Source organism: Calidris pugnax, unplaced genomic scaffold (genome assembly GCF_001431845.1).
Source record: "Calidris pugnax isolate Ruff unplaced genomic scaffold, ASM143184v1 scaffold314, whole genome shotgun sequence".
Taxonomy (NCBI): Eukaryota; Metazoa; Chordata; class Aves; order Charadriiformes; family Scolopacidae; genus Calidris; species Calidris pugnax.
Genome location: NW_015091027.1, coordinates 37240 through 51944, shown reverse-complemented (window position 1 = coordinate 51944; position 14705 = coordinate 37240). Strand labels below are relative to the sequence as shown.

General features: G+C 47.1%; 1 protein-coding gene across 1 annotated transcript; it reads left to right on the top strand.

Moving 5' to 3' along the window:
* Positions 1-1816: 1816 nt before the first annotated feature.
* On the top strand, positions 1817-14692 carry IKBKB (inhibitor of kappa light polypeptide gene enhancer in B-cells, kinase beta). The gene is made up of 21 exons (XM_014955894.1): positions 1817-1921; positions 2000-2094; positions 4069-4186; positions 4918-4987; positions 6327-6415; positions 6900-6989; positions 7350-7474; positions 7800-7907; positions 8227-8356; positions 8808-9002; positions 9245-9359; positions 9713-9836; positions 10086-10237; positions 10352-10413; positions 11415-11524; positions 11788-11837; positions 12380-12479; positions 12681-12828; positions 13034-13161; positions 13875-13965; positions 14136-14692. The coding sequence occupies exons 1-21, from the start codon at positions 1817-1819 to the stop codon at positions 14196-14198; spliced, it is 2268 nt and encodes a 755-aa protein (XP_014811380.1). The 3' UTR covers positions 14199-14692.
* The last annotated feature ends 13 nt before the right edge of the window (positions 14693-14705 follow it).

Here is a 14705-nt window from a genome sequence, read left to right as displayed (position 1 = left end):
CCTTTACGACAAAGTGTCCCATTGTGCTTCCAGGAATTGGGGGGCCCCTGCCCAGGCAATACCCCGGTGAATGCACAGGTCTGTTCTTTCTAACATGACCCAAGGTCTGCAATCTGTAGACTTAGTCCTTAGAAACTCCTGTTTGAAGGAAGAGCATGGTGTGCCCCACTCTGAATGGCATCCATTGAGAATCTTTGGCAGAGAGACCCAGACCCATGTGTGGAGCAAAGCATGGGAGGAGCAGTGCCACTGGGAGAAGAGTGGTTAGAGGAGCTCTCCAGTTAAGCAGGGACAATGAACCAAACTTCTGAGCATCCTTAGATAGAAAAAATGAATAGTATGTTTAGGACGGAAGAGTTAAATGCTTGTTGATACTGTCCATTCTAGAAAACAAACCCGACTCACCAGGGTGCGGTCACGAGGTACTAAGTTATCAAAGTGTGGCAGACAAATCTGAATGATTGGTTTTAAAACTTAGGGCTGCATTATGAAAACTGTCAGTGATGCAATTGTTACAGTAATGGATGTGTCCTAGTGGATGTGATTCACTAGAAATGAGGTTTCCTGATACAATTTAGCGTAAGGACAGACATAAGAAATGGTGTGTGAGGGATCTCCATCTTCAGGAAGCAGCTCCATAGAGTCCTCAGTTGGGAAGCATGGCAACAGTTGTTTTGCATATTGGCAAAGATGAAACACTGGTTACTCTGAATGTTTAGCTGTTCTCTGTATGGAACTCTATGTGAAGATTATGACATGCATTTCTTGGAGAATCATGGTGCTAGTGGTAACATTACTGCCACAAATCTGGTTTAAGGGCAGCTGGGTTTGTTTCCAGAAGGGACTCACAGTTGTTGGGAATAAGATTGGACGCTGATGAGTGAGCAGGGGTGAATTTATATTATTTTTGAATGATAACAGCTATTTGCTTCTAGACTAAAGATGCTCGCAAAGTAATGGCTCCCACAAAGTGAGGGAAGATTTCAGAAGTTATAGCCCCTTCCAGTCCCTAAAGGGGCTCCAGGAAAGCTGAGGAGGGATTCTTGGTCAAGGAGTGGAGCCATAGGATGGGGGAGAATGGTTTTAAACTGAGAGAGGGGAGATTTACATTAGATATAAGGAAGAAATTCTTTGCTGTGAGGGTGGTGAGAGCCTGGCCCAGGTTGTCTGGAGAAGCTGTGGCTGCCCCATCCCTGGAGGGGTTCAAGGCCAGGTTGGAGGGGGCTTGGAGCAAACTGGTGGGTCTGGTGGGAGGTGTCCCTGCCCAGGGCAGGGGGTGGCACTGGGAGGGCTTTAGGATCCCTTCCAACCCAAACCACTCCATGATTCTATGAAGTGTGTCATAACGAAACCCTGCAGCAGGGACACCTCTGTGCCTGGCCCAGCACACGCCACTGGCCCTGCTGCTGCCGGGCTGTGCGCCTCCCCACCCCGGCAGCGCGGTGCTTCACCTCCCGGGTATGAGAACGCAGTATCTCAACCCGACATGACGCACGGAACGGTGTTTTGGCGTTGGATGCTGAGGGGGAAGCTGAGAGAAACAGTGCATTTCGGTACGTTTAGCAGATTTTAAAGAAGCCGTGGGGAGGCTTCCTAAAAGGAAGGAGAGGCAGCTCTTCCGTTTCACTTCAACAGCCCACGAGCTCTCCTCCATCCGCCAGCGCCTGACACCAGGGAGGACGGCGGCACCGACAATGTTGCCCCCGCCCCGCGCGGCTCCTTTAAGAGCGGGCGGGCGGGCGCCGCCGGCGCCGGAGCCGGAAGCGTCAGCGGAGGCGGCCGGGGCCCTGTGTAGCCGGAGCGCGGCGGCCCCGCCATGAGCCGGCCGCCGGCCCTGCAGGCGCAGACCTGCGGCCCCTGGGAGATGAAGGAGCGCCTCGGCACGGGCGGCTTCGGCAACGTCATTCGCTGGCACAACAAGGTAGGAGGCGGCCGCCCCCCCCTCCCCGGCGCGGCCCGGCGGGCCCCGCGCTCAGCCCGGCCCGTGCTGTGTCCGCAGGAGACCGGCGAGCAGGTGGCCATCAAGCAGTGCCGACAGGAGCTGAGCCCGCGCAACCGCGACCGTTGGGCGCTGGAGATCCAGATCATGAAGCGGTAAGGGGGGCGGCGGCCGGGCTCCGGCGTTGCCGGTCGGGCCGCGAGTGGCCGGTGCCGCCGGGGCGGGGCGGGCGCCGGGCGGGGTCGCGTCAGCGGGGGTGGCATCGAGCGCGGGTCTAACGGCTGCGCTGAGGGAAATGGCGGGAGAGGCTGCGGGGTCAGCTGCGTGGAAGCACACGCTGAGGGGAACCTGGTGTCGCGTTTCGTCAGTCTCGGGTTTCAGACCTCCGGCCCGTCGGAACGGTGCTGCGGGGGAGCTGTCCCTCTGCCCAGCCTAACGTCTGTGCTGGGCTGTCTTCCGGGGCGCTGGGTTGGCTTTGTAGGATGCCACGGTCCGACCGCAGTTTGCGTCTTTTCTGGAGGGTGGCAGAAGACTTGGTCATACCTCGGCAAGGCCTGGTCTGGTAGCGCCTGGAAAGGTCTTGTCCCTGTGGGCTGAGGGAATGCAACCTGGTCTGGTGGGAGGCGTCCCTGCCCAGGGCAGGGGATTGGAACTGGGTGATCTTTAAAGTCCCTTCCAACCCAAACTGTTCGATGTTTCTTGTGATTCTGTGAATGCACTAACTGTAAATGAAATGCAAAAAGTCGGGTTGAGATAAGGTCTGTGAAGGATGGATGAATTGCAGACCTTTAGAGTTTCTAAAAGGATTGATGTCTGTGTTAGACTTTACGTGATGACAAGCGCTTGAAACTGCATAGCTGTTGCAGAACAGTTGTCTTTCAGGTGTCACCCTGGTTCCACACATAGAATTATATGGGGTTGGAAGGGACCTCTGGAGATCATCTAGTTCAACCCCCCCGCCAGAGCGGGTCTACCCAGAGCAGGTTGCACAGGAACTTGTCCAGGCGGGTTTTGAATGTTTCCAAAGAAGGAGGCTCCACCACTTCTCTGGGCAGCTTGTTCCAGTGCTCTACCACTCTCACAGTAAAGAAGTTCCTCCTCACGTTTAGGTGGAACTTCTTATACTCAAGTTTGTGCCCATTTTCTCTTGTCCTGTCACTGGGCACCACTGAAAAAAGACCAACCCCATCCTGCTGGGATCCTCCCTTTAAGTATTTGTAAGCATTGATTAGATCCTCCCCTAAGTCTTCTCAAGACTAAAAAGACCCAAGTCCCTCAGCCTCTCCTCGTAAGAGAGATGCACCACGTCCTTAATCATCTTTGTGGCCCTTTTCTGTACCCTCTCCAGCAGTTCCCTGTACTTCTTGAACTGGGGAGCCCAGAACTGGGCACAGTATTCCAGATGGGTTCTCACCAGGGCAGAGTAGAGGGGCAGGATGACCTCCCTCCACCTGCTGGCCACGCTATTCTTGATGCACCCCAGGATGCCATTGGCCTTCTTGGCCACAAGGGCACATGCTGGCTCATGGTCATCCTGTTGTCCACCAGGACTCCCAGGTCTTTCTCCTCAGAGCTGCTCTCCAGTAGGTCAGCCCGCAACTTCTGGTGCTTGAGGTCATTTCTCCCCAGGTGCAGCACCCTACACCTGCCCTTGTTAAATTTCATTAGGTTTCTCTCTGTCCAACTCTCCAGCCTGTCCAGGTCTTGCTGGATGGTGGCACAGCCTTCTGGGGTGTCAGCCACCCCTCCTAGTTTTGTGTCATCAGCAAACTTGCTGAGGGTACATTCCATCCCTTCGTCCAGGTCATTGATGAATATATTGAAAAGGACTGGACCCAGTACTGACCCCTGGGGAACACCACTTGTTACAGACTTCCAGCTGGATTCTGTGCCCCTAATCACAACCCTCTGAGCTCTGTCTTTTAGCCAGTTTTCAATCCACTTAACTGTCCGTTGATATAACCCACACTTCCTAAGCTTAGCTATGAGGATGCTCTGGGAGACAGTGTCGAAAGCCTTGCTGAAGTCAAGGTAGACAACATCCACCGCCCTCTTGTCATCTATCCAACCAGTCATGCCATCATAGAAACACACTCATCATGTGTACTTGCCTCATTTCCATTCCTTAGGCTGAACCATCCCAATGTGGTGGCTGCCCGTGATGTCCCCGAAGGAATGCAGAAACTTGCACCAAATGATTTGCCATTGCTGGCCATGGAGTACTGCCAAGGTGGAGACCTCCGCAAGGTGAGGTCCCTGGGGTGGTGACCAAGGGCTGGATCAGCTTCTCAGCTGATCCTAGGGTTTCTATTGAAGTTGCCGTGTAAAACCTGTGTTTTCATATCCTGATGCTTCCTAATTCTTGTCATGGCACCAACAGGTTTTGGCGGGTTGGTTCAGCTTTTGAAGACTTAAGTACTTTCTGAAATGCTTGATGTTTGGCTGCAAGTGACACTGTAAGGAGTTTGCATGTAGAGGGTGAGGGCATATGTGAGGGATGTGCACCAGGATGTGAGCATGGCTAAGACCATCATAGGGCAGTGTACATCTGTAGGCTGTACCCTTCCTGAAAGTGATTAATTTGCCACCGGAAAAAAATACCACGTTAATTCTGATCTTACTGTTTTTCTAACCTTTGCTGTAATCTGCCCTTGCATAAAACCTAGAGCTTAGAGTTGAGATTTGAGCTGATGTGGCCAGGCACGGGGGAAATGGCTATGAAGGGTGGAGCAAGTAGAAGGAAGAGAATGGGGGTGACACTGACTTCTTTCACCCATTCTTTTCTCCTCCTGTGCAGTTAGACCAAGGCCCAAAGCTGTAATTGCTCCTACCAGAGGTCACAATCCCATAGAGTTTTGTGCTTCTGGAAATTGGCTTGCTGCTCCTGCAACTTCTTGCATCTGTGAGTGTTTGTGGGACTGTGTGCCTCACTCAATACACAAGAGGGAAAGACTATATTCTGTGTTGTTTACTTGCAGTACTTGAATCAGCTGGAGAATTGCTGTGGTTTGCGGGAAGAAGCTATTCTCATCTTGTTATCTGATATTGGTAAGCAGTAGCAATACCTTCAGTTGTCTGAACTATGGAAGCCCTTTCAGTGCTGAACCCACTCTAAGGATACACAGCAGCAACCTTAATGACTCCATCTTAAACTCACCTTTGCAGAGTGAGCTTGTTTCCTGTCTTGCTCTGCAAACCCTCCCTGCTGTGATGACCAGGTCTTGGAAATTTTTGAAGTTTGTGGGAGATAATTTCAAGTCACAAGTAGTCAGCCAGGAGTGATGCGCTGCTAGACTTGCTGTTTGGGAATAGAGAAGGACTTGTGGGAGATGTGATGGTAGGTGTGTGTCTGGCCACAGTGATCAGGCAATGTCTGAGTTTAAAATTTTCAGTGTAATGAGAAAAAAGGACAGCAGAGTTGCTACCCTGGACTTCAAGAGAGCAAACTTCAAACTATTCAGGGAGCTATTTAGCAGAGTACCCTGGGAATCCGCTTTTGAGAGCTTAGGAGTCTGCCAGTGCTAGTTAGTTTTTAAGAAACGGCTTTTAGAAGTACAGGAGCAGGCAGTTCCAGTGTGTCATAAGTCAAGCGAGTGACTTGGCTGAACATGGAACTCCTCATGGAACTCAAGAGGAAAAAGAAATTGTATGATCTCTGGAAACAAAGTCAGGCTTTGCAGGAAGATTAGAGCTGTGGTTCATAAATGCAGGGAGAATACATGAAAAAACAAAGCTCAATTAGAGTTGAAACTGACTAGTGTTTTGTCAGACAAGAAGAAAGGCCTTTTAAAGTCCATTAATAGCAAGAGGAGGTCTAAAGAAAACATTGGACCACTACTTGTTGAAGATGGCCACCTGACTAATTGGGATAAAGAAAAAGTGCAGGCTTTCAATGCTCTTTTTGCCTTAGTCTTTAATAATAGTGATAGAGCTTGGGCTGCCTGGTGCCCTGAGGTGGAGGACATTAAGTGTAGGAACAGTGACTTTCCATTTGTGGATGCTGAAATTGTAAGGGATCAGGTGAGAGTGTTCACAAGTCCATGGGGCCTGATGGGATTCACCCCAGAATACTGAAGGAGCTGGTGGGTGTTATGGCAGGACCCCTCTTGATCATTTGCCAAAGGTCTGGGGAGGTCCCTGCTGACTGAAAGCCAGCAAATGTTACTCCAATTTAGAGGAAGGGCGTGAGGGAAGACCAAGAGAAAAAACTGTTAGTGTCCAGAAGTGTTTGACACTGACTTTTCCTCTTGCACTTGATGTTTCATTGTATGTTTGTACAGGATTTGACCCAAAAGCTATGTTTATATGAGGTAGAAATGAATCCTTACGTAGCTTATGCTGGGCACTGTTGGTTGCACTCTTACAAGTGGCATTTTCTGTCTCTCAGCTTCTGCTCTCAGGTACCTTCATGAGAACAGGATCATCCACAGAGACTTGAAACCAGAGAACATTGTGCTGCAGCAAGGAGAGCAAAGGGTAAGCAGGAACCAGGTGTCTCTGCCTGCACAGACAAGTCGGTGTACGAGGAACATATATGTTCTTCATGCAGTTACAGTGGTACCTCTGCAAGAGCTCTCAATGCAGGGCAACAGCCAGCTCAGATCTGCGTGTCAGATGAACCGTATTCTATGTGCTGCTAAGGTGAAAGGTTGTATTAGTCTTCTGGTAACACCTGACATTTTGACTTCCAACTATTGAGGAAATAACGAGACTGCACCGATTGACCAAAGATCTCAGTTAGCAGTAACGTCTCCAGCTCTCTCCCAGTATCAAGCCAATAACAACTTTGCATACTTAGTGGTTTTAGGAATCTACAGGAGCCACCCATTTCCACTTCCATCTCTTTGTAAACACCTTTCCTGCATACCTTTGCAGAGCGGAACTTTTTCTTTCTCTGCTGTATGGTATGCTTTTAACATGAATTCTTTCCAGCATTCTTATTCTCTGTTGTGTGTTTCAGTTAATACACAAAATCATTGACCTTGGTTATGCTAAGGAGTTGGATCAAGGTAGCCTCTGCACATCCTTTGTTGGGACTCTACAGTACTTGGTAAGGAAGGAATTCAGCTGGAAGAGCAGCTCCCACTTCGCAGTGGGATAGGGGTAACTGCTGTCAGGCTTCGGGCTGGGAAGAAGTACTTGTCCAGTTATGGGGTGTGTTTGCTGCAGCTAGCAAAGGTGGCTTTTTTTGCTGATGCTGGATTTTCACAGTGTCTGCTAGCTCTGTCTGTTATAAATAAGAAGCAGGAGTGCCAATAGCCTCTGCTGTTCACTCTGAGAGAATCTCAAAGCTTGAGAGAGGCAGAGTGTTCACTGTCTTTAATCTGTTGTACAAATGTTAATGAGTTCATAAGGGATAGAGGGAGTTAAGAGATGGGCGGCTTTGACTCGTGTGTGTAAACTGTCTCAGGCTCCAGAGCTGCTGGAACAGCAGAAGTATACGGTGACGGTGGATTACTGGAGCTTTGGCACGCTGGCCTTTGAGTGCATTACAGGCTTCCGACCGTTCCTGCCCAACTGGCAGCCAGTGCAGTGGTGAGTGGGATGGGGCCAGGTGTGCAATGCCACTGTCCTGTTGAGAGGAAGCACAAGTATGGTCCCTTAATTCTTAGGGCAGTATCCCTATGTTCCTCGCCCTTATGTATACTGACTCCCTTCACGGGAGTTTGACCTACCTGAGCAAGTTCAGCATTCCTGATACTTGTTCTTTGGGGTCAGGACTGACTCCTGCAGGGCAGGTAGCTGGAACTAAAGAGGCATCTGTATTACATCCATCAAGAGTAGCTTTAAGAGCCTACTAACATGCAGGCTGGGAAAGGCAGGTGGTTACTTCACCATTGTACTTGCTTGAATTCATTAGGCATACAAAAGTGCGACAGAAAAGTGAGCTGGATATTGTTGTATCGGAAGACTTATCTGGAGAAGTCAAATTTTCTAGCAGTTTACCCTGCCCGAACAATCTAAACAGGTGAGGACTAGAAACCTGTTACGCCACACTGGGATAAACTGTTTCTTCTGCAGAAGGACCAGGTTTATATTTTATGCCTTAATATGTTAATCTGTGAATAAATTGAGTGCATGACACAAACAATGCTTGTGTCCCTTGTCAGACTTGGGTAGTTGCGAGTCTCCGTTTCTGCCTTCTAAACACTGCATTTGTGTTTGGGGTCGGGGGGGAGGAATAGGGCGGGGAAGTTGTTGGTCAGTCTCCTGCAGAGACCAGGCCATATGGTGACTCTAAATGCACTTTTACCTCTTCTGATCTCTTTCTTGCTTTTGTCCTTCAGCGTTTTGGCTGGGAGACTGGAGAAATGGCTGCAGCTCATGTTAATGTGGCACCCACGGCAGAGGGGTACAGATCCTACCTATGGACCCAATGGGTGTTTCAAAGCTTTAGATGACATTTTGAACTTGAAGGTGAGCAATGGGTCTATATTAGCCTGAAAAGTTTTCCAGAGAGCAGTTGTTTATAGCCCATGAAAGAAGAGACTTGAATCATTGACCTAGGAGGAGCAGCACAGAATCTCATTTATCTGTCTTCTGACAGTGACAGGTGCTTTCCTCATGCTTATTTGAGGTCAAATACTCCCTGAACTTATTGGGAGTAGCAAATACCTTCTGTTTGTGCCTGGTTCCATATGCTGGTAGAGGATTCTGTGGCTGAAGCTGTTTAATTGCCATTTGGCCTTGTTTCCAATTGAGGGAAGACAAAGACTGGCATAACGTTACGAAGTAGCTGTGAAGTGACTTCTTGAGCCCCGCAAGTGCTTTGAACAGTTTGTCAGTGGCTAGTGTCTCAGTTCTGGTATCTCTGCTCAAACATGACCAATGTATCTTCAGCCCTTCTCACGTCCCATTACTCTTGTAGTTGCTTCATGTTTTGAACATGGTTACGGGAACGGTACACACCTACCCTGTGACAGAGGAGGACACTCTGCAGACGGTGAAGGCCAGGATCCAGGCAGATACGGGAATTCCAGAACAGGACCAGGAGCTACTGCAAGAAGCTGGACTTGCATTGTTTTCTCAGAAGTTGGCCACTAAACATATAGCTGACAGCAAGGTGAGCCTGGATACTCCCTTTCTTGCTGCTGAGTGAATCAGCAGGCCCCGCTTTCACTGAGCGCTCCCTGCTGTTCAGCAGGCTTTCACCATAGTGACCACACAGATCTCAGCCCTTGCAAAACATGGAACCCTCTTGTCTTTGGTGTTCAGTCTTTGGCTGAGGAGGAACATTCTGTGTATGGTGTTACTGAGGCTTGCTCTATCTGAGAGAACCTAGTTGGGTCTATTTGTCTTCTGCAGGGGAATGATACTACAGCTGCAGACGCAGACCTTCTCTTCCTCTTCGATAACCAGAAAGTTGCCTACGAGGCTCAGGTTGCTTTGCGTCCTCATCCAGAAAGTGTTGACTGCATCCGTAAGGACATTCTCTAGCATGAACGTGAGAGGTTGTCTGTGTTGAGAGGGCTGCCTGTGTCCTGTATCACTTGCAAAGAGCATAGAGAGCTTTGGCATATTGGGAATGAAGAAGCAATAAAACAGACTGGTGTAGCATTCATTCAATTTGTCAAAATAACTGAGGAAAGGAAGTGGTTTTGATATACTGGGAAAGCTGCATAGGGGTTAGCCAACTATACGCTTTGCAAGAGGTAATGTGCCCCTCAAAGGAGTGATGCTTTGATCTGGTTTGTCATGTGATAACACTATTTTTAGGCTTCATGCTGATACGTATATTTCCTTCCCTCCCTTCCCCTTCCCCTCTTTTTCCAGTTCAGGATCCAAAGCGGAATCTCCACTTTTTCCAGTTGCGGAAAGTGTGGGGTCAGATCTGGCACACAATCCGGATGCTGAAAGAGGACTGTAACCGGCTTCAGCAGGGGCAGCGAGCAGCCATGTACGGTGGCGGTTTCTCTGGAATACTTATTTCTGCCTTTGCTAAGGGAAAGAACAGGAATGGGACCCTGTTGGAATGGGGAAGCCCATGAGTGGAGCCGTTAACGATTAATGAAAAGCTGAGTGTTCCATCCTCTAACACAACTGCTTTTGTGCTCACTGCTACACTCTGAAGTATCTGCTTTTGATAGAAGTGGAAGTCTGTGTTTTCAGTTGTGAGGCTAACAGGACCTTTTTCTTGTTCGTGCAGGATGAATCTATTGCGTTACAATAGTACCCTCTCGAAGATGAAGAATTCTATGGCCTCCCTTTCCCAGCAGCTGAAAGCAAAGCTGGACTTCTTTAAAACAAGTATCCAAATCGATCTGGAAAAGTATAAAGAGCAGATTGAATTTGGAATTAGTGAGTATAGCATCTGGCAAACTGAGGTCTTTTTATGCCTCTTATTCCCACAAAGTATCTACCTTTTCCTTTATGAACCTGAGAAAAGAAATCACTCTTGTTTAATTCCTGTAGCTTCTGAGAAACTGCTGTTTGCCTGGAAAGAGATGGAGCAAGCTGTGGAACTTTGTGGGCGGGTATGTTTCTAAATCTAACTGCTTATCCCTAAAGAAAAATAGGCTTGTTTTAATTTCCTTCCCCTCTGCCCTTTTTTTTTTTCTGCATTGTCCTGCCTTAAATAGAAGCTTTTTGTGTCTAGGCTGATTCCAGATGTCACATTGCCTTGGTTTTGGTGGCACCATTTTTGTCCATTGCCAGGACTTCAGGACGCTTACCGTGTGTCTAAGGCTTAGCGGGGAAAAGGGAGATCTTGGGGAATGCGAGAGGAGGTTTTGCAGTGGTTACACTCGGATGTCCTGCTAGCCCAATCTTGGATCCAGGATAGCTGAAAAGAGGATATGGAACATAGGTTAAACTGAATGGGAAAGTGAACGGTTAGGTGATTGAACACAAGCATTTTAAGCATCAGTCTTGAATTTTGAAAAGGCAACAATTTCGCGTTCGTGGTGCACATTCCATACCAGCTCCTGGGAAGGAATTTGGCCTTTTGACATGAGGCAGTAACCCCTGTAAGGAGGGCGAAGGACTGTCGCTTCCAGATGAGAAGTGAAAGGTCACTTGTCGATACCTTATTCTTTTTCAACACTTGGTTCTCCTCTCTTAGGAGGGGCAGAATGGCTCTCTAACAAGTGACAGCTTCTCCATATGAATGAGTTCAAGTGAAAAGCAGAATTTGGGGTGCCAGGAGTGTATGTGGTGATGTGCTGAAGGAAAAGGGGAAAAGTGGCGATGGATAGGATGGGAGATCTGGAATAGCCAAGAAAAAGGAAACATGATGGCCTGGGAACTAGCAGTAAATTTACTACAAAATCTGACACTTTAATAGCTTTTTGTGGCATGTCATTTTTTTTTTTTTATCAAAAAATTCTTGTTCTCATTTGTCTTTGTCCAAGGCTGCTGTTTGCATCCTGTTGATGCGAGTGTTTAGAAACATGAATGAGAAAGGAAGAGCCAGTGTCAGTGGTAGTGTCTCTTAGTATGAAACCACCCCATCGCTTATGTTCTACCCTGCTTTCAGGAGGATGATGTGGATCAGCTAGTGAAGAGGATGATGGCCCTGCAGACAGACATTGTGGACCTGCAGAGAAGCCCACTAGGTCGTAAACAAGGAGGAACACTGGAGGATTTGTGAGTTGAACTACCTTGAACTTCAGTTGCAGGAGTATTGTTAGCTAAGCTTATTCTTACTGCAGGACAACGACAATGCTATCTCTTCAGCTTAAATAATGGGGGACCAGGAGGACTTTGACACTGAAAGACAGTTTTTGACTCCTTACCTGTCATCAGTCTGAAATGGCAGACTGGTATATAAAAGACTTGAGTTCTTGAACTACTTGTTCATAATTTAGGTTCTAGAGGAGTCCTTTATGTTCTGTTCCTTTGTCTTCTAGAGAAGAACAAGCCAGAGAGCTGTATCGGAGATTGAGAGAGAAGCCAAGAGGTAAAAGACATTTTAGCTCAAGCTTGCTTTGTGTGGGTAGTAAGTTTGGAGATGCAGTAATGAGCACTGAGAGAACTTTCTCTGCATTCTAGGCCTGCCCATACTCTAGCTGCACATGGACTCTACTGCACTTGCCTTTTTTTGAGAGGGGAGTCAGGGAGTCAATTTTAAACTAGGCCAGCCTTGCTTTCTTGGTGCCTTCTGAGCTATTCTTGAAACTCCCCTGGAGTTTTTCTCAGAGTGGGCTGTTGCTGCAAGCATATGCTGCTGCTTCTGTGTAGGAAGGATGAAAGGCAGAGCTGCTCCTTTGAGCAGCTGTACAGCCCCGAGGCATTAGACCCATCCTACCACCATTGCTTTCCAGCTCTCATAATTTTGAAGAAGGTGGCTATAAACCAATGCAATTCATCCCACTCAAACTTGCATGCCCTGAACTTTGGATGTTTCAGGATTGAAGAAGTAGAAGAAACAAGCCACTAAAAGTCTTCTCACTCTGTCCTGTAATTCTACCTTTCTGTGTAATAACGTGACTCTCATTCCAGATCAGAGGACAAGCGGTGACAGCCAAGAAATAGTACGACTGCTCCTACAGGCAATTCAGACCTTTGAAAAAAAAGTCCGAGTCATTTATGCTCAGCTCAGGTGAGCTTTGTAGAATCAGCTTTTATTGGAGGGTTGAGAGAAAGCATTTTCTCTCTCAGCAAAAGGTTTTGCTTTGGAGGTTTAAAAATCAGCACATGCAGCTAATTGAGATCTCAGAGTGTTATAGGAAATGAGAAACTTCAGAAATGTTCCTCTACTGCAGTTGACCATGTGTGATCTTTTTTTTTTTTTTTTTAATAGTAAAACTGTAGTTTGCAAGCAGAAGGCACTGGAATTGTTCCCCAGAGTGGAGAAAGTGATGAATCTGATGAGTGAAGATGAGGAGACAGTTGTTAGGCTTCAGGAGAAACGACAGAAAGAACTGTGGAACTTGCTGAAAATTGCTTGTGTAAGTAAAATAAAAACTCCAGTTTAACCTGGAAGTATGGTTTGTAGCACAGGTTACTGAAATAATAATTACTAAATATAATATGTCCTATGGTTCTTTTCTCCGTTATTTCGAATTAGTATTAAAGCAAAGTTCCAGGCTGTTTCTGCTACTTTCCAGCAGCCAGGAGTATAACTGCAATTTGAATCTTCTGTTTTTCCTTCAGAGTAAAGTACGCGGTCCTGTTACTGGCAGTCCAGAGAGCATGAACACGCCACGTCTCGGTAGCCCTGGTCAGCTGCTCCTGCAGGTCCCTTCTGGAACCTACAATTTATCAGAATCTGTCAGAAAAAGGTGAGGCAAAGCCTGGAGTTCTGTAGCTGCTAATGCTAGCGCTACAAAGCTGGGCCTCCTGCTTTGTAAAATAATGACACACGCTCTCTCACGTTTTATGCTTTGTGTTTAGCTTCCCTTGTAAGCAATCTTTTCTACCTAGTAGCTGGACTTTCTTGGGGGTTGTGAATCTTATGAAAAATGGGGAATAATGTGCGGCTTCATTTCCCCCTTCCTCGATAGCAAAGGGTTTGTTTTATGTGGAAGAGTTAGGCTCACTTGAGGTATGCTGCCAACAGGAATTGCTGGAGTATTGTCCTGTAAGGTGATAGTAGCTGAGCTGTGCTACAACTGAGCTCATGTAGTTCTGGCTGGCTGAAATGAACTGGGTCACCAGCTGGAATTACAGACCTTGGTTTCTTTATTTGTACGTTGCCCAGTCCTTCAGTTTATAGGCTATTCTGCACTTTTTCTCCAGCAACAGTGACTTCAAGTATTAGGAACCCAACTCCAACATGCAACACACTTCCTTTCCCCTGTCCCAGTAAATCTGGGTATGCTACCAACTTTCCCAGGTGCGAAATGAATTCCTAGCTTATGAGCTGAGTTGTATACGTTAATATTCTTCAGTGCTCTGCAGCATACCTGCCACAAATCTTTCTTAAAGATAGAGGCAGCATCTCTTTAAACAAAACTGCCATGAAAAATAATTGTGTACTAATTATCCCTTTCAGTGAGGAGCTACTGCTGGAATCGCAGAAACTCTATAGCCAACTAGAAAATGTGATGCATGACACAATGAAGGATCAGGAGCAGAGCTTCATGGTAAAATATTTGCTATGTTTCTAACTTCTACATGTATAACTTTGCCACAGATAAATAATACGGCTAATAGAAATGTGAATGTTACTCTTTTGGACAAGGAGAGAGTAGGCATTGTGGAGACAGAAAGCACCCATTCCCCCACTTGAGCTTCTGTTTTGTTTATTCGCTAGGCTCTTGATTGGAGCTGGCTTCAGGAAGAAGAAACAAACAGTCCAGAACAGACCCAGATGTAAAATCACTTCAGTTGCCTCTGAAGACGTGCTGCTTCAGGAAGCCAACTGTGAAAGGCTGCTGTCCCTGAGAAGGGAAGTTCAAGTGCCTCCTTCCACTGTCACCTACTGCTTATGTGATGCCTAGCTTTAAGCATCCACCTCTCAAATACTTTTTTTCACAAAGATACAGTAGGAAATGCCTGTTCTAACTGCTTGGGAAAAGTTCTTAATCATGCCTTAAGACAGCAGATATTCTTATTCTCTGTCCTGATGTATCTTCCTTTGGCCATCACATGTGGTTGTTTTGGTGCCTTTTAGGCTTTCTGATGAACAATGGACAACATATGCAATCAGCTTGCACAGTCATGGGTAGATGTCACCTTCCTAATATACTTGAACTGTGAACTTAGCTTCTTAAATTTGCTGATTTGCACTTTTTTTTCTTTAAGTGTAATGGTTGTACTTACCTAATACTTGTTTCCTGTATGTGAACGAAGCTATCTAAAACACGTAAACGTCTGGTTTGCT

What these genes read in the sequence shown, in the direction of transcription:
- IKBKB (XM_014955894.1), top strand. Translation starts at nt 1,817, where the DNA reads ATGAGCCGGCCGCCGGCCCTGCAGGCGCAGACCTGCGGCCCCTGGGAG. An exon ending in CATCTTGTTATCTGATATTG is followed by an intron (nt 4,988 to 6,326) that starts GTAAGCAGTAGC and finishes TCTGTCTCTCAG; the next exon opens with CTTCTGCTCTCAGGTACCTT. An exon ending in CTGTGGAACTTTGTGGGCGG is followed by an intron (nt 10,414 to 11,414) that starts GTATGTTTCTAA and finishes CCCTGCTTTCAG; the next exon opens with GAGGATGATGTGGATCAGCT.